Source organism: Bos indicus, chromosome 19 (assembly GCF_029378745.1).
Source record: "Bos indicus isolate NIAB-ARS_2022 breed Sahiwal x Tharparkar chromosome 19, NIAB-ARS_B.indTharparkar_mat_pri_1.0, whole genome shotgun sequence".
Classification (NCBI taxonomy): Eukaryota; Metazoa; Chordata; class Mammalia; order Artiodactyla; family Bovidae; genus Bos; species Bos indicus.
Genome location: NC_091778.1, coordinates 7490287 through 7515444, shown reverse-complemented (window position 1 = coordinate 7515444; position 25158 = coordinate 7490287). Strand labels below are relative to the sequence as shown.

The 25158-nt window shown below is 44.8% G+C and overlaps 1 protein-coding gene across 2 annotated transcripts; it reads right to left on the bottom strand.

Moving 5' to 3' along the window:
* Window positions 1-24796, bottom strand: PCTP (phosphatidylcholine transfer protein). Of its 2 annotated transcripts, XM_019981307.2 has the most exons (6): window positions 24525-24793; window positions 9194-9311; window positions 6383-6462; window positions 3294-3465; window positions 2383-2450; window positions 1-1278 (listed from the first exon to the last, which is right to left on the bottom strand). In XM_019981307.2, exons 1-6 carry the CDS (start codon window positions 24663-24665, stop codon window positions 1216-1218), a joined length of 642 nt encoding a protein of 213 aa, XP_019836866.2. In that variant the 5' UTR covers window positions 24666-24793; the 3' UTR covers window positions 1-1215. The 2 variants fall into 2 exon arrangements, with proteins under 2 accessions (XP_019836866.2, XP_070628596.1); XM_070772495.1 differs by lacking the exon at window positions 2383-2450 and having other exon boundaries at window positions 24525-24796.
* Between the last annotated feature and the right edge of the window lie 362 nt (window positions 24797-25158).

The following is a 25158-nucleotide window of genomic DNA, read 5'->3' as shown; positions in this document are numbered from 1 at the left end:
TATAAGTCATTCTGTATTTATTTGGTATTCAATGCACTTCCCTTCCCAGACAGAAAAGACACAGTCTGAGGTATCCCATTTTAATAAATCTCCCACATAGGGCTTTACATCCTGAATTTTTATACCCTGTAATTAAGTTTTATTACCATCATACAGAAGTGATTAAAATGTTTCCCTGAGATTATAAGGCTGTGCCTTTGTCCACAGAATACCTTTCCTTCCAAAATCCAAGAAAAAAGTAGGAAAAGGGAAGTCTTCTGGTTGGTGGGAGAGGCAGGTAACTTAGATAGAATTCCTGAGAAAAAGGTGTAGAGTCAACCACACCACTAATAAATTTTCCCTGGCTGTGAACTCTTATCCTTTCAATGTCTCCAAACATTTCAGAATGGAAATTCATTTATTCTATATAAAGACATTTTAGCTCAATTATGTGCAAAGCAGCTTTCTGTTAACTGCTACAGTTGCCTTGATGCCTCAGTGTCCAGTAAAATGCAGAGCTAGTGAGGTATGGACAGCCTTCCCCAGGGGCATATGGGAAAAAGAAAAAGCCGAACATGGATAATGAGAAAAAAATTGTTATCATACTACGCAGTTAGGCCTGCAATATTTTTCAAAATAGTTTGAAATCAAAACAGCCTATGGTCCTCCCCAACTAGGAATGGGCAGGGACTTAGTGGACGATTATCTCAAATTAGGCAATCCAAGTCAGCAAAGCATAAGGCAAATGGACATGAGTCTTCCAGTCTAGGAGCGATGACAGTCAGCTCTGTAGGCAACGCAACTTCAGCAGGAAATCACCCTCGCAGGTTGCAACAACTCACACGTGGGAAGGAGCCAGCTGACTGGGATCAGTCCCTCTTAGGCAGGGTTGTCAGCCCTCCACCCAGCGTTCCCCTAGAATGGCACAATGGAAGGACTGCGTTCCCTACTGAGGATTCCACTTTTTAAGAACAAAGGTTTAAACAAAGGTTTCTTTGTTTAAAGAAACAAAGGTTTCTATAATCTGACCCACATTCCAGAGTGGAGGAAGGCAGTGGGTCCCGGGGTGGGGAGACTGGGAAAGGGAGCAGATGTCAGGCAAACACGCTCGGGGACAAAGTGCTAGAGAGTGTGCAGGCCTCTGAGCACAGAAAAGGGAAAGGCAGGCTGAGCATCGGGGGCCGTCGCACTTCAAGGAACAGCATCCCATGGACACAAAGCTCCCAGCTTCCTCCCCTAGGTTTTCTTGTAGTTCTGACAGGCTTTCACCATGTCTTTCAAGAAGTTAGGAACTCCATTCTGCAAAGGAAAGGAGACTGTCATTTCTATATCCTCACAGCAATGACTCCTGATTCTTGAGGATGTGGCTAAGGTGAAAGAAGATGGCTTTGGGAATATAGATATGACGATAGGGACCCTGAGCAGATTTCCACAGAATGTTGCCACAGATGATGACAGAAGGGAAGATGCAGGACACGGGGTAGGCGGGGGCCACTGTTGTAAGACCTTGTTACATATTTTGGCTTTTGCTAATAAACAGCTAAGATATTTATGAGAAATCATTTTTTTGAAAGGAAAGATAAAACAGGAAGTGGCATGGCAGGGGAAAGAAATAAGAGCAGACTTGCTTTATAAAATTAGACAATGGTAAGGATTGGGGGGCAAGAGTGGGTATGTCATCCTTTAGTTAAAGTGTTGTTCACTGTTTAAGAAACTCCCCACACATTGTTCTATTTACTCCTTCTCTACAGGGCGGGGTATCTGTCTCCATTTTTAAGGGTGAAGAAATTGATGGTTTCCCTAGATCACACAGTCAGAAGCAGGGCCAAGATTCAAACCATCTTGTGTTTGATTCAAAGCCTTTTCACTCTCCCAGGGAACTGGTGAGCCCTCTCGCCAGTAAGTAGGACCTTACAAAGAAGGCTGAATGGTCAGTATGATTCTAGGTTCTAGGCAGTCTCGAATGACCTGGGTAGCACTGGGGTTCCCTCTCCTTACAGAAAAGCAAAATAACCACAAAGAACCTGGAGACTTCTCCAGGCTTGAATATGGTTGGTTGTCTCCCGAGCTAGGTCAGACTAACTCCTCCATGAGCAGATACGGGGTCCCCGGCACCCTCGTTCCTACAAGGAACAGGCTACTGTTTGGGAGGTTCTGGAGAGTGATCCTGGAGGGGTCTTGGTGCAAAGCAGGTGGGGCTGGCATTCCTTCTAAAGTTTGTCTTTTGTCCCAGCCTCTATCCTGGATATTGGCCACCACAGGCCTAACATAGTCCATCAACCAAGCAGTTTCATAAAAGAGCATCATGAGGCCTGAGACAGCACATCTCTTCAAGCTGACAGCCCCACAGGCTAAGTCAACAGCTGTCAAACACACCACCCGTCGTGCTTCCTGGGGTCTCACCTTAGCAGCCCAGTTAATGACCCAGGACGGAATCTGGCCACCTGGATTATCGAAGTAATACATGAAAACTAGAGAGAGAGAGAGAGAGAACAATTCAGGAGGGAACCTGTTAGGAAGATACATACAAACCTTGCAAACCTTCCACTTTCATATCCATCCCAGGCCTCCAGGAGACTGTCCCCTCTGCTTTGCCTTGCAGGAGACTTACATAGAAACATTGTGGAAAACAACCAAGGCACCTTCTGCAGCTATTTATTAATCACCTGGCAAATGATACACTTAGACACAGTTTCTCATTTAACTATGGCTCTCATTAATTATATTAATCCTAAGAAGTTGCTAAGATTAAACCCCCATTTATAAATGATGAAGTGAAGATTCAGAAGAGTAGGATGACATGCCCAAAGGGGTACATCTTAACACACATCACAACTAAATTTAGATTTCGCCTCAGCCTCCAGTCCACACCCACTCCAGGTCAGCAGGTGGCTGCATGGAACTCCTGCACCCACTGTCTCTTCTGAGGCTGGAACTCAAGGCAGACAGGTTCTGAGTCCCTGGGTTTTTGCTGAGGAGGAGCTGCCTCGCAGAGGTGGTCCCACCAGCCCTCCTGCCCACCCCTGTCCAGCTTGTGCATGTACAGGACCTTCCCGAAGTGAGTTTTGAACTTTCTGATTCCCTTGGGTGTCCTAATTTCATCTAGACCATGCAAGAGTCAGTAAAGAATGAACTGATCCACATGCTAGTCTACCCAAGCTTCTGGGGGTGAACTGATTCGCTCTTGTTTCTTTTGACCCGTGGCCAGTCTCTGACCTCAAGGAATAAGCATGCTGCATTTTCCGTGCCTGCAGTCAGTGCAGTCTTCACTCGGCGGGCCCTGGCAGGCACCCCAACCCGTGCCCCCTTTTTACCTTTGCTCCCCTTCTTGCCATCGCTCTGGATCGCCAGCCTCTGCTTGTAGTGCTTCACCCGGATCACACCCGACTTCTCTGGAAACTGCGGCTCAGAGGTGTTCTGGGCCAGGATCACGTGGACCTTCTGCCCTTCAAAGTCCAGCTCTTGCCGCTGCCGCACATAAACATACTACACCGCAAGTCAAGGCTCAATAGCAAGGCCTACATCTCAGCTAAGCGGAAGGGAAGCCCACGATAGAAACAAAGGCACATGATTCCACTCCTCCACTCGGTGACTGCTTCCTTGCTCTGTTAGCTCAGGTCCTGCCCTGTCTGCCTACCCACTTACAACAGTCTGGCTCCTCCCACCTGGTGGTGTCATTTGAGAGGATGCATTACCCACTGGAGATTGGTTCCCTGCCACTTTAATTATCTGGGGAACACACTCCTCCTTTCTCCAAGAAGGCAATGAGATCTCAGACGACTGGTCACTTATCAGCTGTGTCATTCTGGGTGTGCTACTCAACTTTTCTGCTATTGGTTTCCCTCTACAGGAAAAAAGGGTAACACTGCCCTGCAGATAAGCTTGGTGGGAGCATGGGAGAGAGACTGAAGCAGAATCTCACTTACTAGACAATGGGGTCATTGCTCTCTGTCCTCCCCCAAATCATTGACCTCTGGGCACAGAGGACAGTCAGCCAAGGGTGCTTACACCTGGCAATCATAGGAAGACACATGAATAACCAAATAATGAGTAGGCAGATGGCCTCACTGGGTCTGGCTCACCAAGCATCACAAAGCCGTTTCATCTCAATAAACACTCCCAGACCAGCCACTATGTCTATGGCACTATTAGAGGGAAGGTAATTCAATTTTAAGAAACAACCGGAGTCACCACTTACTGAGCCCTTATCACGTACATATATCATGGACTTTATGTTTAGCATCAGCTTTGAAACTGAGAACATCACTGTGAATTCAATATAAACATTCCCATCTTATAAATGATGAAATTGAGACTCAGAGCAGTAAAGAAAGTTGCAGAAGATCCCACTGCCCAGCTGATGTGACGGAGTCTGTATTTGAACCCAGATGAGGCTTCAAAACCTGGTGAAATTTTCATAGCTGCAGAGGGCTCAGCTCTTTAATACTTTCATCGGACTTTCCAATGGTGGAAATGTAGGCTTCATAGTAGAAGGAATTAAAGCTTAAAAATAATCCAAAAAATCAGTAAAAGTATAATACAGCTTCACTTACTGCAGCAGCCACGGCCACGGCGGAAGGCTGCTCAGAGTCTCTGCAGCAGCCACAGTGGTCTGGCCCTCCCCAGGCACGCTGCGGGACGTCTGTCGCCCCCACACGCTATTCCCTAGCAAGTAAAGTGCTTACGTGTTTTCAGGAAGGAATGATGTTGCTTTAGCTCTGCATTTCCTCTCTCCCAAGCATTCTATTTTTCCCTCAGCAAATACTGTCCTACAACTCGCTCACTTCACGTGACAGATATCCCCTGACACTCACTGCAGAAACAACTTGATATATTAACTGAAATTTCACAGGGTTCTTACAGCAGTTGGCAGGTCCAGTGTGGCACCCAGGCTATGACTGGAGAACCACCCGTTCACTGAAGCCCAGGGAAATGAAGGGCCTTTTCCAAGGTCACACAGCAAACCAGGAGTGAGCACACACTCACCCTGGGAGCCTTCCCTCCAAAACTAATGTTCTTTTCTTCTACACTGTTCTCTGTTCTCAAAACCTGAACAGCCCTGTAGATACAAAGACTGAGATACTCATGGGCTTGTGTGGCATTGGAAAGACAACGCAACAGAACTGCAAGGAGCCCCAAGCATCTGCTCCCTAGAACAGCCCCCAGCAGGGTCCTGTGAGGTCAGAGGGGTGGGTTTGCTCTGGTCCAGATCACCGTCTCTGGACACAGCTGGACCTGGGTCCATGCCTGTGTCTGCTGCCCGTAACGGTGAGACCCTGGCGAGAAGCTGAGCAGGGTTCTGAATGTCCCTCTGCCTGTTCTCTTCCCTGTCTGAGGGGGACGTTGGCTCCTAGCCTGCACAGTTTTGGCAGGATGAGAGAAAACCACATAAAATCTCAGAGATTAAGTAACCACAATTGGCTGAAATACATACCACCTGTATGCAAACTACCTAGCCAAGAAATAACCCCTTACGGAGTCTGTGATGTGACCGAGCCAGGGTACAGCAATCACACAGGAACAATACCCACACACATTCCCACGCCCCCTCTCTTTCCAGAGCACAATTTTTCAGGAGTATACAGGCTTACAGAATGTTACAGCTGGAAAAGATTCCGGCAGTCATCCAGTTCAGTGGTTTCCAACCTTTTTTTTTTTTTTTAATCTCCAAGATCCTTTATTTAAAGGATCCTTTACGGAAATTTAGTGTGTAAGACAATCAGCTGCTATGATTGAAGAAAAGAGTGAGGTCAAAATCACACCTACCGCCACCCCTATTCCACCCAATCTGTCTACCCAGCAAATGTTCATCAAACCCTCCTAGCCTGGACCTAAGGGGGCTTCACAGAACCCTGGAGTGTCAGCTAAAACTCCCCACATCTATTCAACTGCTTCATATCATAATCGAGGAGACTGAAGGGGCAAAACATAACACACAGTGTCCAGAGCCAATAATCGGGAAGGAGGGGAGGTGGAGAGAGCTGGAAATGTGGCGCCTGAGTTCAGCCTTCAGTCAGCTGCTATGTAAGTCAGCCTCTGTTGCCTGACTTCTCTGGGTCCTGGCTTTCTCCTCTATAGACTGAGGGAATGTACTGAATACTCTTTGTGAAAAGTTGTTCTCAGATGCCCAATTCTGTGGCACAAGGGCTTCCCAGAAAAGGTTCAAAAAAGTATAAGCCACCCTCCTGTGACCCCAGTTAAAGATGCTCCATGTCGTCAGGCCCGGAAGTCACACTCTGAGATCTCTGAAAGCCACACAAGAAGGGAGAGCTTTAGCAGATGCATCTGCAAGACTCAAAGACAACGCCATCCACACCTGCTGGACACGCCACCATTGGGTGACGGTCACAGGGCGAGAAGCACTTTAGAAAGCTGAGTCCCGGTGCACCTCTGGAAAGGATACATCTCTGTTAGACATGGGAAAAGGGTACTTCACTTGCCAGTAGACCACTGTTTCTCCACTGCATTCTTTTTCATAGAGTTCTAAGAAAAGAAACAAGACAAAGAAGTTACTGAATCTGGACGTCTCTTTGGTTTCAATTAAGAAAAAGCTTTGATTTGCTGCCAACCCTTTAGGGATGATAAAACACTAACTCACAAGGCACAGAATTCTGGAAAAAGTCTGATAGATTCATTACCACTGAAAGCGTGTTGCCAAGAGGCAGAGTCTAATAGATATAAAAATGCCATAAAAATAAAAGAACCCAACAAAAGTTGTTCATCATATAGCATAAACAGTCTCAAAATTCAGTGAAACCAAATTAGGAATTAAAATTTAAGGTTTAAAAATCAGGGTAACCACTAGATGCTGAAGCTGAAACTCTAATACTTTGGCCACCAGATGCGAAAAACTGACTGATTTGAAAAGACCCTGCTGGGAAAGATTGAGGACAAGAGGAGAAGGGGACGACAGAGGATGAGATGGTTGCATGGCATCACCGATGTGATGGACACGGGTTTGAGTAAACTCCGGGAGTTGGTGATGGACAGGGAGGCCTGGTGTGCTGCAGTCCATGGGGTCACAGAGTGGGACACGCTGAGCGACTGAACTGAACTGAACCACTAGATGTCACTAGATTACCAACAGTTACACTGTTGTGCCCTTACTCCCCTCTTTGGACTTCTTGACTCAGTACGTGTGTCCTGGGACTAAGCCACCCAGTCTGGTGTGTTCAGTTGAGAAATGAAGGTTCCAGAGAGTTCCGTGTCCTTCCTAAAAAGCTAGGAAGTGGCCTAACTGTGCTAACTCTAAGTTTCTTGCCTATCTCCCATGCTGCTTTCTGTCACAGTTACAGGGACCAATCCACCATGCTATTGCATGCAAATAGCATCAGCAATTGGAGGGAGATAGTAAAAGAATGCTATGAAGTGTACAGACTCTGCCCCTAAACTGTGTGGGAAGCTTCTAATTAACCATTTAGAGAAGAAGCCAAGCCAAGTCCACTGGAGGAACCAAAAGACTACCTTTAGGAGATACTGACTTTGGCAATGTGTTAATTAATTTAGCTTTTGAAATAACAAAATCTATTAGAAGCAGACCATGGGTAAAGAGCTTGCCAGTCCATTGGTCCAAGAGGCTGCAGATGCCCTTGAAAGGAAGGGAATGAGTGGATATCTGCTGCTTTGCCTGCTTGGCTTTGACTCCCCTGTTCTTGTACCAGCATCTCATTCTCCTTCAGAGCATCACCTTTCTCTTCACTATGTAGTTTAAGCAGAAGTGACTCAGTGATAATTACAGGGCTGGGAAATTGAGCCAGACATGGCCATGGTGATAGTTTAGGGAAGGCGTATGTGGACGAGACCTGGCTACTCCTGTAAGTTTAGGCCAAAAGTGCTTTCATAAAGGCTGTTGGGTAACTCACAGAAGATCTAGGACTAGAGTTAGGTGAAGAACCTCAGGATTACTCCAGAGAAGTCAAACTACTGCTGCCTCTGGACTTTATTCCACAGTGGGGACATCTGATGCCAAGTATCACACATCAGAAACTGCCAATGTCCACAGTACATGACTGAGCCATGGCTGCCAGGGAAATGGACAGGGAACACCTGCCTTCACCCTTGAATAGGTGGGCATCACAATTCCCCCTACATAGGAAGCCTATTTGATAACACTAAGCGACCCAAAATCATGATAAATGTCCCCAGTACATAAGCGCATGATCGATGCTGAGGCAATTAGAGCCTGTCCTGTGACTCTGAATGCAATGAGTGGGAAAATTCCTATTCCTCTGGGGTGATGAACTTTGTTAGAATGTAAGCCTGCCTCTTCTGGTGGCATCTTTGTCATGACACAAGAATCTGCCCTATAATGTGGTCCACACAGAAGGAAACAGAGTAAAGCTGGAGAAGTGAAGTAGTGAATGCAGCTGACCTGGAACAAGACACACATCTGTTTCCAATGTCATAAACCAAAGCAAAAAAAGCTTTTTCCTTTTCTCACACTGGCATTTGTTACCTTTTGTTTCTTGCAACCAAGATTCCTGCCCACAGCAAGGCTCTGTCAAGGTCTCTGGCCCCCCGGGCTAGCTGTATTTATTTCACTGTGACTGACTGGGATGGCAGAAACTACTCCCCGCTATAAGTGGCAGGAAGATCCTCTATCTATCGCTGCTCATAACTCTCCATTACTTCCAGGGAAAAATCGAACCCTAGCCTGGTGGCCAGCTTAGGTCCTTGGGGCTCTGGGCCCGCCTTCCAGCCTAGTTCCAGATTCTGCTCCCCAACTACTCAACAGCACCCAAGTGCTCACAGTTCTCTAACATTTTATGTTGTTTCATGCCTTCTCTACTTTACTCATGCCGTCCCCTCGGCCTTGAATGCCCTTAAACCACTCAGCCCCTCACCTCCTCACATGTATATACATATATATATATAATCTTTTTGCTTATAAAACATTGATTCAACCTCTAAAACAAAGCTTCAGTACCACCTTTTCCAAGAAGCCTTCCACGATCACCTAGGTTTATGGGATGACAACAAAACTTAAAATAAGAACAAAACAGCCCTCAGAGAGAACTGGAGACTGACTTTAATAGTATGCAAGGAACAAACCCTGAGAACAGCAAAGTCATATTTAACTTAGCACTTTAACATGAGTTTGCTAAAATTTAAAATGAAAAATATAGTAAAGTTATACCTTTTGCTTACTAATGGCTAGAATAAATAACATGGGATTCTACTTTCTAATTGGTTTTTAAATTAGAGTGTCACTCACCTTTAACATATTGGTCCCACTGTTTCCTATAGGCTAAGTCCATATAGACGTCTGCAAGCAGATCTGGTAAGCAGTCCTCCAGAACACCAAAGACCTTATACGCGTACAATCCAGTCTGCTACAAAAACAGAACAGGCAGAAACAACCTGTTGATTGCCATGTTAAGACCATACAGCATCTGAAAAGCACCTGTTCCTGTAACACCATTATTGAGCACTTTCCCTTGGTCCTGGTGACACAATGGTGAAAAAGCAGACGGGAGCCTGTCCCCATCGGTCCTATATATCCAGCCTTAGGCATTGGCGCTGGTGACAGCTATATGTTACCCTGGCAATTAAAAGAGGGTTATGTGGCAAATGGTGCCTGAGCTGCAGGGGGAGCAGAGCTAGCGGTACCTCCTATCTTACCAGGTGTTCAGGAAATATCTCCATGAGGAATTTATCTGTTCTAAATGTGTCTGTTCTAAATGCTAGAAGGAGTTCAGCATGGGAAGATGAGGAAATCCCATTCCTGGCTTGGGAGAGGGCCCTTAGGATGACGGGCTGGCTTACTCAGGGGTTCCAGAGCACTGTGATGAGGGAGAGCTGTAGCAGCTGAGGCCAGACAGGTAGCGGCCCTGGGTCCAAAGGGCTTTGCGACTCAGGGTAAAGGGGCCAAGATTTTAGTTTAACTACTGTGGAAGACCAACTCACAACTTCATATAGGGAAATGACTTTAAATGGGGGTGGGCAACCTTTAAAAGATGATTCATGCTGCTTGGTAGAAAACAGATCATGAGGGAGCACGGAGACAGGTCAGAAGACCAGGGCAGCAGTCCAGAAAAGGAATAACGGCGAGTGGACAGGGAGGCAACAACAGTGATGGGGAGAGGCCAGAGATTTAGTGACACATTTTGGAAGTAATATCAGTAGGAACTGCCGACAGATGGGCTGTGGGGACAGAGAGAGTGAAGAATTGAGGATAACTCTTAGGGTCTTTCTTGAGCAACCAGGTAGATGGGAGAGGAGGTTCTTTGTGGGCTGTGGGGTAACCAAGAGCTCTACCTTGGGCAAGTGGAGTTGGAGATGCTTATAAATACCCACATGGGTGTATCATATAGGCAGCTAGCACCCAGGATTCAGCCTACTATTTTAAATAACCACAGGCATAATGAAACCCAACACATTGTTTTACCAATTCCAAGACACTATTTTTCACTAATCACTTTTTTTTCCTGTAAATGATTTATATATAAAAGAAATGAATGGGGAAAGAAACATTAGCTTTAAATCATACTGTCCCTTTTATTCAGAAAAAGGTCATTTCTATATTCTTAATTACAAGAGATTCTCTTCTCTTCATGTTAAGCTCCTCTGCAAGGGCTCTGGGCTGGAGTTGGTGACACTATACATTTCACTCCGTATAGTGGCAGCTCACAATTCCTGGCTCCCACCTTGTCAAAGGATCTATTATTAAGATAAAATCAATGGCTCAGATTAATTTCAGTGCAAAGGCAAACAAAGAAAAATGAAACTTTTAGACATACTCGTACTTTCAGGTGTGAAAGCAATCCTTTGACTAACCAAACATGAGTGAACTTGTCTTTTTAAACACTGTTCCAGAGAATCATGTGAAGTCAAGGTGTAAACATGGAGAGTCTTTCTAAAGATCCCGAAGCCTCAAGGGTCTCCTGACTCAGGTGGGATAAGTACACCCCAGTCTGGGAATCTCAGATGTACATCAAAGTACCTGACAGGTAATGGAAGGGAAAATTGAAACTTAATTCATAAGCTTTCAGCTCTAAAAGTATGCGGCTTTATACCAAGGGTTTCCAACCAGTAAACGACAAACTGGTATGCCTTACCTACTATGTGCTGTGCCATGGATGCCCCACAGGAAGGGCCCTCTCCCCTCAAACTCGCACATAGGAAGATAGCGAGGGTTTATACACAACACACATCTACGCCCACACGCACTTAAATCAGCACCAACAGACAGGGAGACAATGCACTTCTGTGCAGGAATATTGGGTCCCCATTTTCTATACTATTAATCTTGGGTCTAAGACTAACATTGGGTCCAATACTAATAATATTGGGTCCACATTTTCTATACTATTAATCTTGGGTCTAAGACTAACATTGGGTCCAATACTAATAATATTGGGTCCCCATTTTCTTGATATGGGCTTCCCTTGTGGCTCAGCTGGTAAAGAATCTGCCCACAATGCAGAGGATCCCCTGGAGAAGGGAAAGGCTACCCACTCCACTATTCTGACCTGGAGAATTCCATGGACTGTATAGTCCAGAAGGTTGCAGAGTCGGACACAACTGAGTGACTTTCACTTTCACATTTTCTTTATATAAAGAAATATCAATTAACCTCAGATATGCAGATGACATCACCCTTATGGCAGAAATCAAAGAGGAAGTGAACAGCCTCTTGATGAAAGTGAAAGAGGAGTGTGAAAAAGCTAGTTTAAAACTCAACATTCAAAAACCTAAGATCATGGCATCTGGTCCCATCACTTCATGGCAAATAGATGGGAAATAATGGAAACAGTGACAGACTTTCTTTTCCTGGGCTCCAAAATCACTGTAGATAGTGACTGCAGCCTTGCTCCTTGGAAGAAAAGCTATAACAAACCTAGATAGCATATTAAAAAACGGAGACATTACTTTGTTGACAAAAATCTGTCTGGTCAATGCTATGGTTTTTCCAATGGTCATGTATGGATGTAAGAGTTGGACCATAAAGAAGGCTGAGTGCTGAAAAATTGGTGCTTTTGAACTGTGGTGTTGGAGAAGGCTCTTGTGAGTCCCTTGGACTGCAAGGAGATCAAACCAGCTAATCCTCAAGGAAATCAGTCCTGAATGTTCATTGGAAGGACTGATGCTGAAGCTCCAACACTTTGGCCACCTGAGGCAAACAACTGACTCCTTAGATGCTGAGAAACTCCTGATGCTGGGAAAGACTGAAGGCAGAAGAAGGGGACGATGGAGGATGAGATGGTTGGCTGGCATCGTTGACTTGATGGACATGAGTTTGAGCAAACTCCAGGGCTGGTGATGTACAGGGAGGCCTGGTGTGCTGCAGTCCATGGGGTCTCAAAGAGTCGTACACGACTGAGTGACTGAACTGAACTGATTTTCTATACAGTGAGCAAAAGGGATAATTATGTATGGAAAAAATGATCTTCTTAGCTTCAGATGAGTTAGCTTTGGTTATCTGGATGCATTAAGACAACATGTTTCCTGGAATTAGTTCCCTTTCCTTCTGAATGCAGTTTCTGCTCTTAGTGACTTCACTCCAGTAATATCACAGAAAAGAAAACAGAAAGCCCTCTAGAAAGAGAAAAAGAGAGTGATGCGACTTACGTGAATACCAAAGAATGAACTACTATGACAACTGCCTTTAAACATTCCCTTCACGGCAGGACTGAGAAATGCCGGAACACCAGAGAAGCAAAATGCTTGGTGACACCTTTGCTAGTCCATCAATAAAATGTTCTTTTCAAGCACCGAGTAGCCCCACTCAAATTCTGGGTCAAAGCAATTTTTTACCCCTCATTTCTTTCAAAAGAAGGGGTTTGTTTCAAAAGAAACAAACTCATATTTTCATTATGTCTCTTAAAAATGAAATGTTCATAATTATAAAAGTAAGTCATATTCATTGAGAAAAATTAGAAGATGCCAAAAATAATAAAGAAAACTAAAACATGTAACTTCATAATCCTCAAATACCAACTGATAATATTTCACATATTTTTTGAGTAAATAAATATTTCTATGTGTTATAAAATGGGAGTAAGATAGTATAAACAGACTGTATTCCTATTTTTAATGACATCATTTTGAAACTGAGTGATCAGCTAATTTTATTATTCTGTAAGTTATTTCTGTTTCCATATATTTTCACAATTATGAACATTGCTGGAAAAATTATTCCAAATGGACAAAACTGGTTCATAATTCTAACTTCTTCATTAAGCAAGCAAAATGCTTCTTCAGAGATAAATTTTAGGGTCAATGACATTAACATTTTAATGCTCTTTATACTTTTTATAAATCTTTAAGAAAGAATTTTACCTATTTATACTCTCACCAGTAGCAAAGAAGCATCTCACCAGGACTGGGCACCACTGTTTGTACAAATAATTTAGTAGAAGGAAGCATAAATCTTAGTTTTATTTTGGCAATGTACTGATGTGTAATTCTCTTTCAAATTAGAGATATAATTCTGGTGCAAAATTTTTTGCAGATATGTTTTGAAATGTTCTAAGATTTCAATAAATGACTCTAAACAAGTTTATGCAAGAGGTGCTTGGCTTTTCCTGAAGGTCCTCCAGAAAAACACTTCTAAGAATGGCTCAATTTCTGTATCCAAAGTAAAATGCAATGCATGCTTTTCTTTTTTACATTACTTTTAATTGCAGTATAGATGATTTGCACTGTTGGGTTAGATTCTGCTGTACAGCAAAGTGAACTAGTTATACATATATCCACTCTTTTTTAAGACCCTGATGTTTGGAAGATTGAGGGCAGGTACAGAAGGGGGAGACAGAGGATGAGATGGTTGGATGGCATCATCGACTCAATGGACATGAGTTTAAGCAAACTCTGGAAGACAGTGAAGGACAGGAAAGCCTGGCGTGCTGCAGTCCATGGGGTCACAAAGAGTTGGACATGACTGAACAACTGAAAAACAACATACTTTTCTAATGACCCACTGATTACAGGATACTGTAATCTCCTACACTACAGGTGGTAAAAGAATTATTCAGTGGTAGATAATCAGTTAATATAATGTGTAGAATATAATTCCCAGAAGAAACAGGATATTCATTATAGCATATACTCTCTTTCTTACTAAGAACATTGCACAGCTAATCTCTTCTATAAGTAGAGGCAGCCATAAGACAATACCTTCTTTTGAATATGGGTATGATATCTAGAGCTGAAGTAGCTATTTAGTGATTCAGTTCAGTTCAGTTCGGTCGCTCAGTCGTGTCCAACTCTTTGCAACCCCATGAATCGCAGCATGCCAGGCCTCCCTGTCCATCACCAACTCCCGGAGTTCACTCACACTCATGTCCATCGAGTCAATGATGCCATCCAGCCATCTCATCCTCTGTCGTCCCCTTCTCCTCCTGCCCCCAATCCCTCCCAGCATTAGAGTCTTTTCCAATGAGTGAACTCTTCTCATGAGGTGGCCAAAGTACTGGAGTTTCAGCTTTAGCATCATTCCTTCCAAAGAAATCCCAGGGCTGATCTCCCAGAATGGACTGGTTGGATCTCCTTGCAGTCCAAGGGACTCTCAAGAGTCTTCTCCAACACCGCAGTTCAAACAATAAAAATGAGAAAGCACAGTGAAAATATTCAGAGTTTTACTGACATTGCTGATCAACTGATTCAACGCCAGCAACTGCTAACGTCTGGACTACTTGCTGCTGCTGCTGCTGCTAAGTCGCTTCAGTCGTGTCCGACTCTGTGCGACCCCATAGATGGCAGCCCACCAGGCTCCCCCGTCCCTGGGATTCTCCAGGCAAGAACACTGGAGTGGGTTGCCTCTAAGTGAGAAATATAAACCCCTCTTTGGGGACTTCCCTGGTGACTCAGCTGGTAAAGAATCTGCCTGCAATTCAGGAGACCTGGGTTCAATCCCTGGATTGGGAAGATCCCCTGGAGAAGGGAACAGCTACTCACTCCAGTATTGCGGCCTGGAGAATTCCACGGACTGTATAGTTCAGGGGGTCCAAAGAGTCAGACACGACTGAGTAACTTTCACTTTCCCTTTTCACTTGTTTAAGACTTTGTTAATCCAGTTGTCTGTTACTTGCAGCTAAAAGCAATCCTACTTATTACAAGTGGTTCTTATTGAGAATTTTATTTGACCTCTGTGATCCTGAAAAACAACAGAGATTGAGAAACTCTCCCATGCTTTGTGTTTCAAAAAACATCTTATTACAAAAGAATCACTTTTACACACACATACACACCCTTTGTTTACCTATCACAAGGCCAAAAACAACACTTCTAAATTCCCTTTGACGGTTCCACAAATGCTAAGCTACTAATTCCAAGGATCAATAGGCACAAAATGGTTGTTAACCAAACTAGTTAAGCATCTCCTTCCTCCAGACTCTAAATTTTGGCCCAGCCTCAGTCTAGGCAGCATCCAGCCCTGCTGAGAATGAACTGGCCTCAAGGTAAGATATTCTGTTCTATTCTCTAGCAGACCACCTTCACCTCACTTCCCCACATGCAGCTTCAGTCTTGCTGACTCCTCTGTCTCTGTTAAAAAAAAAAAAAAAAAAGACCTTTCTGCCTCTCTCCTGAGAAACTCACGGATCTTATGGTCAAAGTATTCTTCCTAATACAATATCCTCCAACTCTAAGTCCAGGTTTGCTTTTTATTTGACATTAAAGCAGACTGACAAAACAGTACTGATCAGACTTCTGAACATTTCCAAGCAGGTAAGACTATGTAATTCATTAAAACAGTACAAAATAGTACACTATGTAATTCATTAAAATAGTACAAAAATACATAACCATTACTGAAACGAATAGTTAAGGAAGAGAAATAAGAGATAATGGACACAATTAATGGACATTAAACTGCAGCATACTTAATTTTGCATAGAAATCTGAAACTTCACACACTCTACCACAGAAAATTCCACCTCCTTCCACTATGTACCACAGGGAAAACAAACAAACAAACAAACAGCAACAACCACCATGGGCCCACTATATTCTTGGGCCTGAAAAAACAGTCAGGCAAGGTTTACACTTGGCTTTTCAGCTTGGAATGGATTTGCCTTGGTGATCTGTCAGTGTCACTACAGCTGCCATGCATTCTGCGCTGGAAGCTGTCCAATCACTCTGACCTAACTCTTTCAATAATATGAACATTCATTTCTCTAAACACAGTGCAGGTTCCAGTTTTAGGTTCACTATCTTGTGTAATCTCAACAGAGCCCTGTGGTATCAACAGGGACACTGGTGTCATGTCCCTATGACATGAAGCTCAGAGAGGTGACATACTTGCTCGAGTTCTACAGTTAGCTCTGGGGACAGCCAGAGAGAGGAGGACACCGTCCCCTTCTTCTCCCCATGACGGCTCCTAATATGGCTCTACTCTCTCTGCACACTTGCTCCAAGCCACTGCTCCAAATGACAAGCTAAGAATGTCAGTAAAGATGGCACAGGCTCTCAGAGCTGGAAGGAGTCTTAGATCCTTATGTAAAAAATGACAGCAACGCATCAAAAGGCAGCTGATGACTCCTGCTGACAAAACCTGGATGGGAAACTTTCCTTCCAGTCCCTAACCCAGTGTTCCTGCCCCAGACTACCCAGAAAAATGCAAATCTGCAGAGACACCAAGTAGCTTGGTGGCTGTCTAAGACTAGGAACGGGAACAGGGGATGACTGCAAATGGGGAACAGGTTTCTTTGGGGATGACACAAATATTCGAAAATTAGACTCGGGGAAGGATGTGTGACTCCATAAACTTACTAAAAATTAGTGAACTATACACTTAAAATGAGTAAATTTTGGGGTACTTAAATGATACCTCAAGAAATACAGCTGTTAACATTAGAAGATTAGGAAACTCACTCAAGGTCACACAAGTAACAAGCATGACCTGAAGCTCATTGGTTGCAAAAGAACCTAGACCTGAAGCCAGCGATGTGATGGCAGAGTTCACAGCCTGTGATCCCGCCTCCAAGCGTCACTGGCCTCCTCCAACATATTATTAGAGAAATAACAAGCCGTCAGAGTAGACAGAGCTGTGGCCAAGGTGACCTTGTGATTGACCATTCTAGTGGACAGTACTGAGTGAAAGAGCGTTGTCATATGTTTCACCAGGACAAGCGTAATGCAGGTCTTGAAGGGTAGAGTAGAACTTAGATCGCCCTACTCACAGCAAACACCATTTAATTTACTAGGGGCTTAAAATGTATCCTCTCATTGGATCCCTGGCACAACTCTGGCAGAAAAGGAATTATCTCCAGCTTACAGATGAGGAAGCTGAGACTCAGCTAGGGCCCTAGGTTCATAAATACCAAAACCTCAGAGCAAATAAGAATCAGAACTATATTTTAGACCAGGAGTTGCTGAATCTACCATGATATTTTTCACAGTCCATAAGCTAACAATAGTTTTTAGATTTCAAAGTGGTTATGTAAGGAAATATACAGCCTTTTAGTCTATAAAGCCTAAAGTAGTTTCTATTTGGCTCTTTACAGAAAAAAAAAATTTGCAATCCCTGCTTTAGACCATTGCTGCCACCACTTCTAAAAACAAACAGTCCAGAAAAGCTCTGGATTACTAGAGTCATACTGCTACTCCACATGCAAGAGAGGAATCTTTGCATTATAAACCCCAAATATGTTATATTTTATTTTAAATCACATGTGGGTTTACCATTTAAGCTCAGACCACTCTTCAAAGTAAATCTGCTGATCTTGAGCACACCATACAGGATAAGCAACAACACTCTTAAACAAAACATATTCAAACTCAGAAAACCAAAGAGAAAAAGAAAATCTTAAAAGAAGTTGGCAGGAAGCAATGGGCAATCACTTTACTTATAGAGGAATACAGATGATAATTATAGCAGATATCTCATCAGAAACCACTCTGCAAAAAAAAAGGGGGGGATAGGGTGAAATATATAATATTTTTAATAAAATAAATCACTGACCTAGAATTCTATATCCAGTGAAACTGTCCTTCAAAAGTGAATAAGAAATACAAACTTTTTCAGACAAACAAAAACAGGGAATTCATCAGCAGCAGACCTGGCTCTGGAAGAAATGTTAAAAGAAGCTTTTCAGGGAGAAAACCATATGCTATAGGTCAGGAACTCAGGTAGACATTGCATAAAAGGTGCCTGTTTTATTGTCTTGAAGTTTCTGGAAGGTATGAACTTTCTGTCTGATGAATACGTCAGGCATCACCAAAATGCAGGCACACAGTAAGTTCTGAAACACTGCTTGAATGGGTCATGAAGCAGTATTTTGGAGGTTTCTTCTTACTAGGGTGTATTCAAACAGCCCCAAACCAGCTGTGCAATACAAAGTTTGACTTACACCCGCAGACAGGCATGGGGGATCCTGCTCCCCACTCCCTGCTAAGGCATGCCTTCAAATCTTGGACCAGCACCTTGCAATCGGTCAGCATCTTCATGCTGCCTCAGACCACTAGCTCATCCTGAGACAAGTGAGGAGAGAGAGCTGAGGCTCCAACATTATCTATCCAGTTACACTGAGGGGCGATGGGGCAGGAGAGAGACAGAGAGAGACAGAGAGAGAGAGCTGACCTGCACCAGTGGCAGCAAGTAGAGGAAGGCTGCACATGCTGCTCAGCTTTAGCCACGGTGGTCCTACCTACTAGTAAATATGGCTTCACAAGTGTCCTGAATGCATCAACTGCTCCATCAGTCATGTTGGTACCTGGGAAAAGGATGGGAGAAGCATAGGAAAAGGGAGAAGAGTCCTGTCACCCAGAAGTGAAGAGGTCCATGATGCAAGTTGGATTATGATCCCATCTGGGAAATCAGAGTGAAGCTTCTCACCACTGAGGCATATCTGTTTCCCTGGCAGTTTACTTTCTGCTTCCTTCCAAAAGGCCAAGCTATCTCTCAATGCAGCACGGCTGAACCCAGTTTTCCAGTAAGGCCAGGCTCTCAGTAGTTCAGTAGGGCAACAGCACAGGAAAGAACAGTCCCCGGGAAAGTACTGTCTTCTCTTGACCAAACTCACTGATGAGAAGACCTTTGCAAGGACAAAGGCAGCCGCTTCACACAGTGCCAGACACTTGGTTTCAAATCATAAGAAGTCAAGCCCTCAGTCAGATCTTTCCAGACCAACATTTTCTTGGTCTAAATCAATGATGTGAGCTCTGCATGCCAGTTTCACACCATCTACAGGCAGGTCACAGTGTCTGCTGGCATAGAATCCAGCCTAAAGCTCCAGGGAGACCTGACTGCAGATCTCTGGGAAAGCTTTTGCAAGTGACCCACAACCCTTCTCTCCCAGGGAACCTTCTCCCTGCTGTTCAGTGGACCACATCCACTCCCAAGTGGCCACTAATTGAAAAACCAGGAAGAGTTGGTCTTCAAGTGGACATTACTTTCACCTTAAGATATTCTTCCTTTTCACTCTTCCCTCTCCTGCCTCCCGGTGCCACCACGTGGGGTGGTGCAACTTGAGCACCATGTGAGAAGCTCCCCTTACTTCAGTGGTTCACAAAGTATAATCCATGGAGCTTCAGTATCACCTGGCATTCGGTAAAAATAAAATGTTAAAAAGAAGAAGGAGGAGAAGTAAAGAAATGTAAAGCCAACTCTCAAGTCCCACCCAGATCCACTGAATCTGAAATGGAGTAGGATATTAACTGTGAATTTTAACAGGCTTTGCAGATGAATGTTAACAGGCTTTGCAGATGAATGTTAACAGGCTTTGCAGATGAGTCTAGTGTATGCTCAAGGTCAAGAATCACTGCCATGGATCATTTCGTTCAATGTTTGTCAGAAGCCAATGATCCGAAAAAGCAAGAATTATACTTGTTTTGCAAATGAGGAAGCTGAGATTTTAAAATGAAATAGCAGCTGTCAATATCTCCCAAGTAGTAAGCGGGCCCTGACTCCTGGCCACTCTCCAACACCAGGTTCACCCTGGTCCTGCGTCCTTCTGGCCCCTCCTGGAAAAGGAGGGAAGGTCAGCCTGGCTCTGGAACTTAGCACTCAGCGTTCCCTCTACTGCAATGGTTTATAACACAGCATGCTCATTAAAATTTCTTGGGAAGCTTTCACATGAAAAAACAAAAAGAAGCAACAAAAACATATTTTATTTTGAAGCATTTCAAACACACCAAAGTAGACAGGACAGAATAATCAGCCTCTAGACGAAAGGGGAACTTCTCAAAAGGACCATCCAAGCTCCACTTCAACTCTGTTCACGATGGGGCTCCAATAGGGCTGAGAGGTGACCTGAGAGCTCCCCAGGCAGCTCTTGAGCTTTGAGGAACACTCTCTGGTCCATTTCTCCTCTGATATTGGCAGGGCGCAATCTCTTCTTTCATTTATATCTCCACTCAATTGTTAACTTCTGGAAGAGGGTTTTTCCAGATTCCCTGTATCTAAAGCACACCTGCATATCCCCACCTCCACCATAACATCTCTGTATCCCTTCATCCCACTTTACTGTTTCTGTAGCATTTTTCAGCTGCCATTTCATTATATACTATGTTTATTATCATCAGTGAGTACTGTTTATTGTTTAAGAAGCTCATTCACTGAACCAGCAGCTCCAACTGCCTGCTCCCTGCTTATGCCCAGTGTCTGTCAGGGCACTACCACACGGGAGGCAAGCAGTGAACATCTCCTGAATAAATGAATGACAGCGGAACAGAACAGAGACTGCAACTCAACACTGTCTGCCTCCAAAATCCATGCTCTTTTCCACAGCACCACATAGACTAGCATAGCACACAGCAGTGTTGCCCTAGCTTGGCTTTCATGTCAGTTCAGTCTTTGTGACCCCATGGACTGCAGCACGCCAGGCCTCCCTGTCCATCACTAGCTCCCGGAGCTTACTCAAACTCACGTGCATCGAGTCGGTGATGCCATCCAACCATCTCATCCTCTGTTGTCCCTTTCTCCTCCCTCCTTCAATCTTTCCCAGCATCAGGGTCTTTTCCATTGAGTCAGTTCTTCATATCAGGTGGCCAAAGTATTGGAATTTCAGCATCAGCATCAGTTCCCCCAGTGAATATTCAGGACTGATTTCCTTTAGAATTGACTGGTTTAGCTTTGCTTAGCTTGGAGAAAAAGAATGTAGTTCTGAATTGAAGCAAGCTATTTGGTACTGAGTTTATCCAAGTACACTGGTTCATGTCTAATTACTAGCTATGAGGGCTTGTGTGGCTCACTCTGGGTCTTACTGCCATCCATAAAATAGAAAAATAAACCTGTCTCTACCTATCTTCTATATTTGTTGAGAGGGATAAATGAAAACTTACGTGTAATAGCATTTTGTATATTAAGGGGCCATGTAAAGATAAGTTAGCACTACACTTGGGGAGAGAAAAAGAAGGTGAGAACAAGGAAACAGAGTAGGCAAAGAAAGCAGGAAGAAAGAAAAAAGAAAGGGTGATGGGAATTGGACAGAATGGTTGCAAAGAGACTTTCTAAATCTAAAATTCTGTGATTTAACAGGAAAAGAGAAAATGGAAAAGTATCAAAAGTAGCCATTTGTCAAGAACAAGATTCAGAATTCTTCATGTCTACTAAAAAGAAGCCACAATCTTTTTTAGTTTAAAATACAATTTATCTGTCATACTGCAAACTCTTTCAAGTAGCTCTATGCTTATGTCAGTCTTTTCAAATCATGTGATGGTAACTTTGTTAGAGCATCATTTTTAGATCATGATCACACCTCCCTGATTCAGACTCACAGCAGGTTATTCCCTGTGGAACAGCCATCCGGGTTCAACTGGATAAAAGTCACTGAAAAGTCTGAGAAGGGGGCCTGTCTGATTCTTCTTATTCCATAAATTCCAAATGGTACACCCCTGATGAAACAGCTAATATGCTTTGTATGCAAACCATGATGGACTGCCTTTACCATAATCAGGACATTCATCCATTGAACATGTCCCTTAGTCAACAAAGATTTAGCAAGAACTTTGATGAAAAGGGTTATTTTTGTATGGGTACCAAACGTAACCTTACTGAAACAAAATCAAGCATTTCAAGAAGCCTTATCAGATTATCTGTCTCACCTTCTGCTCATGGGTTTCACATTAACAAGAAATAGGAAGAGACAGGAAGAAGCAAGGGACTCATTCCAGCAGGGTGGAAATCTGTAGATGGTTATTAAGAAATAAGATGAATAATGTGTCTCTTTATGGGACTGAAGGAAAGGTCTTAATGCAACTCCATCAAAAGTCAGGTGGTTCAATAAGACCCTCTGCTAGTCCCCTAACATTAAAGGGCCCCAAACAAGTCCACTCTGTACACCAGTAGGAAGAATTTAAAAAGCCAGATGATAACAATTGCAATGAAAAACCTGACCTGGAATGACCTGGGCAATAGTCTGGTATGTAAACCAAGGTGAACATTAAGAGAGGGGCCAGGATTTTCTGGTTGGACCTCCAGTCAGGGACCTGGGGACCCAAGGCCATATGCACAATGGCTCTAGGCAGGAAAGTGTGGGGAAGAGGAAACAGAGTCACATAATATCAACAGCATGCATGGTGGATGAAACCACACTGGATCACCAGACAGAAGAGGGCACAGGGTGTTAGGGGAGATAAGTGCAGGTCTAGGCAGGGTAGGACAAGCCGAATTCACTGGACGTGGAGTGGCATTCAGAAGACAAGATTTACTAACTGATGGATTCAAGGGAATTCTCTTCCAGGAGGAAAGTAAAGGATGGGAGTCAACCTGGAAAGAAAATGCGGCTCTAGCAAAATGGGTCAGGCAGCAAATAACACTGGATGTGCAACTAAGGCTCTAGGAAAGGGCTCACACCTGACACAGCAGGGTCCCTAGACACTGAATGCACGTGCAGATCACAGTGGCCATGGGCAGTGGCCCCAGCCTAGCTGCTGGGGCTCAAGGCCACGCCTATGGCCTCCAACTTACGGGAGCTCTCTGGAAAGACTTGTAGCTTACATCAATGTACTACAACTGCCCTCATGCCCAGAACAGGTGGAAATAAGACTTATATCATGGTTCAGAGGGATAGGAACAGTTCTGAATACCCATCCTCCCCCCAGGAGGAAGGTGGGCCCTGCTCCATGTCAATACACAATGGAAACAATACAAAGCCAGACATTCTGCCTCAGCTCAGGCAGCTGCTGCTGTGGGATAAAAGGCACAGCCCTTCAGGGGACGTGAGGGGAGTGGTCAGGGCTGACAGGAGGACAGGACCGGTGTGGAGGAGCCATGGGCCCTGGAACAGCCTAGTCCCCCGAGCACAGCCCACCTGGCATACTTGCCCTCTCAGAGTCAGTGGAGGAGTGTATCATAGCGTAGGTCTGGAGCTAGAAAGCTGAGTTCAAACCCCTGAGTGAGTCTTGAGCCATCAATTTAATCTTTCCATATATCCATTTCCAAATTGGTAATAAGGTGATAGTCCATATAGTGCCTGACAACATGGCACCGATGTGAGGACTAAGTCAGTGCCGCAGAGCACTTAACCCTGCCTGGAGCATAAGACAGCATGCAATGAGTAGGCTATTACTGTAGGTTTTATTTTTTACGTAATCAACAGGGCCATTGGAAGGGGCATGATAAGATCACAATCTTTTTCAGGTGCTTGATTTCAGGTGTGCAAGATGGAAGGGAAAGGGTGGAAGGCCAAGAAGCGAGTCAGAAGATCACTGCAATTCTAGGGAAGAGGTTGCACTCAGAGTGACAGGGGTCAGGGAATAAAGGGAAGGGGAAGGGGCCAGACATCAGATACATCTGAGCAGTGAATTGCCAACATTTGGCAAATGCCTGGAAGTGGCCGGTGCGGAAAATGAAACAATTTTATCCAGAAGATCAAAGGAGTTTTTCTGAAAACATGTCCATTTTTGCAGCCAGGTAAATGCTTAAACGACACTCAGAAATTAATTCTTCCTGCTCTACACTGAGCTTCCTGCTCATCCTGTTGTATCCAGTGAGGTGGGACACAGAGACTCAGAGTTCCTCCCTACTCTAACAGTTTCATACTCTGGTCTCTGCCAGGAAACCGGCACTTCACTTCCCTTGCCTAAAGGCGACTTTTAAGCTAGTTACCACGCAGCAGCTAGCACACAGAGCAACCCATGACAGGCCATCATTCCACCTGGCCGGTTACCTGGTTCCAAAGGCCTGCCGCCACACCCGCAACTCCATTCCTCCTACCCTTCAACTTTTCCCCAGACTTTTTCTCAGGCTAAAGCTATTCGGTGCAATTTACAAGGAATGGGGCAGCTCTCCAGGGAGCAAGTTAGTGAAATGACTAGAGTCGACGGTAGGTCCCTTCTCAGCAACATTCCTCACACCACACATACCACCCTGAACATCCACTCTCTGAAGAGCCCAGTCGCTTATCTTCCTGGATTCAATCTTAACATACTCCCCGCCACACAGATACCACTGGCACCCACCCGGGAGAGAGGCTCACGTCCCTTGCAGGCAAGTGGGTGGGGCTAAGCAAGAATCCGCTGACCCACGTTTTCACGCTGTCATCAACTTGTAACAAAACACTTTCCCTGTCCGGTCCCCCCACCCCCGCCCCCCGGGAGCACCCCCCACCCTGCCCCCCGCAGACGGCCGCCCGGCGGTCCTCTGGGGGGCGGACAGCTACCTGGTCCAGCAGCCGGTAGACGCTGATGCCCTGGGTCTCCACCAGCAGCTCCCAGGCGGCCCCGGAGAGTGCGGGCCGCTGGAGCTCTGCGCAGGCCTCCCGGAACTGCTCCTCCGAGAAGGCGCCGGCCCCAGGATCCATCCTTCCGCAGCGGCGGCCCCGGGGCCCGGAAGGGAGAGGGGACAGGCAGGGATCGTGTTCGGAGGCGGGACGAGAGAGTGGCCCAGAGCGACTGGCAGGGACCGGACAGGGACGGGGACGCGGCTGGGGGCGGGGCCTCGGGAGCTTCGGGGCGGGGCCTATAGGGGCAGGGCCTCCAGGGGTCGGCCTGGAGGATTGGGCGGACCCAGGGCTGCGCGGGAACGCACAGCAAATAGAACTAGAGAAAGATCGGACTTAATCTGCATAAAGGTGGAGGGCTTAGGAAATGGGGAGGCTTTCAACAGACAAATTGCATAATTTCCAAATTGCTTGCATGTCCCTCCTTTACTTTCTCTAAAAAGGTTAGGGAAGGTCTCAGAGCAGTTGAGTACAAGTGGGAGGTGAGATGGACAGAGTGGAAATGCTTGAAAATCTCAGGGGTCAGATGCTACAGCCATGTTCCATTTGCTCTGTTATGCACTTTAAAACATTG

Excerpts from the sequence above, each read along its gene's own strand:
- PCTP (XM_019981307.2), bottom strand. The coding sequence starts at position 24,665 with ATGGATCCTGGGGCCGGCGCCTTCTCGGAGGAGCAGTTCCGGGAGGCC. Across the intron at positions 9,312-24,524 it reads TCTACCGGCTGCTGGACCAG|CAGACTGGATTGTACGCGTA; the intron begins GTAGCTGTCCGC and ends CTGTTTTTGTAG. Across the intron at positions 6,463-9,193 it reads GTGGGACCAATATGTTAAAG|AACTCTATGAAAAAGAATGC; the intron begins GTGAGTGACACT and ends TTCTTTTCTTAG.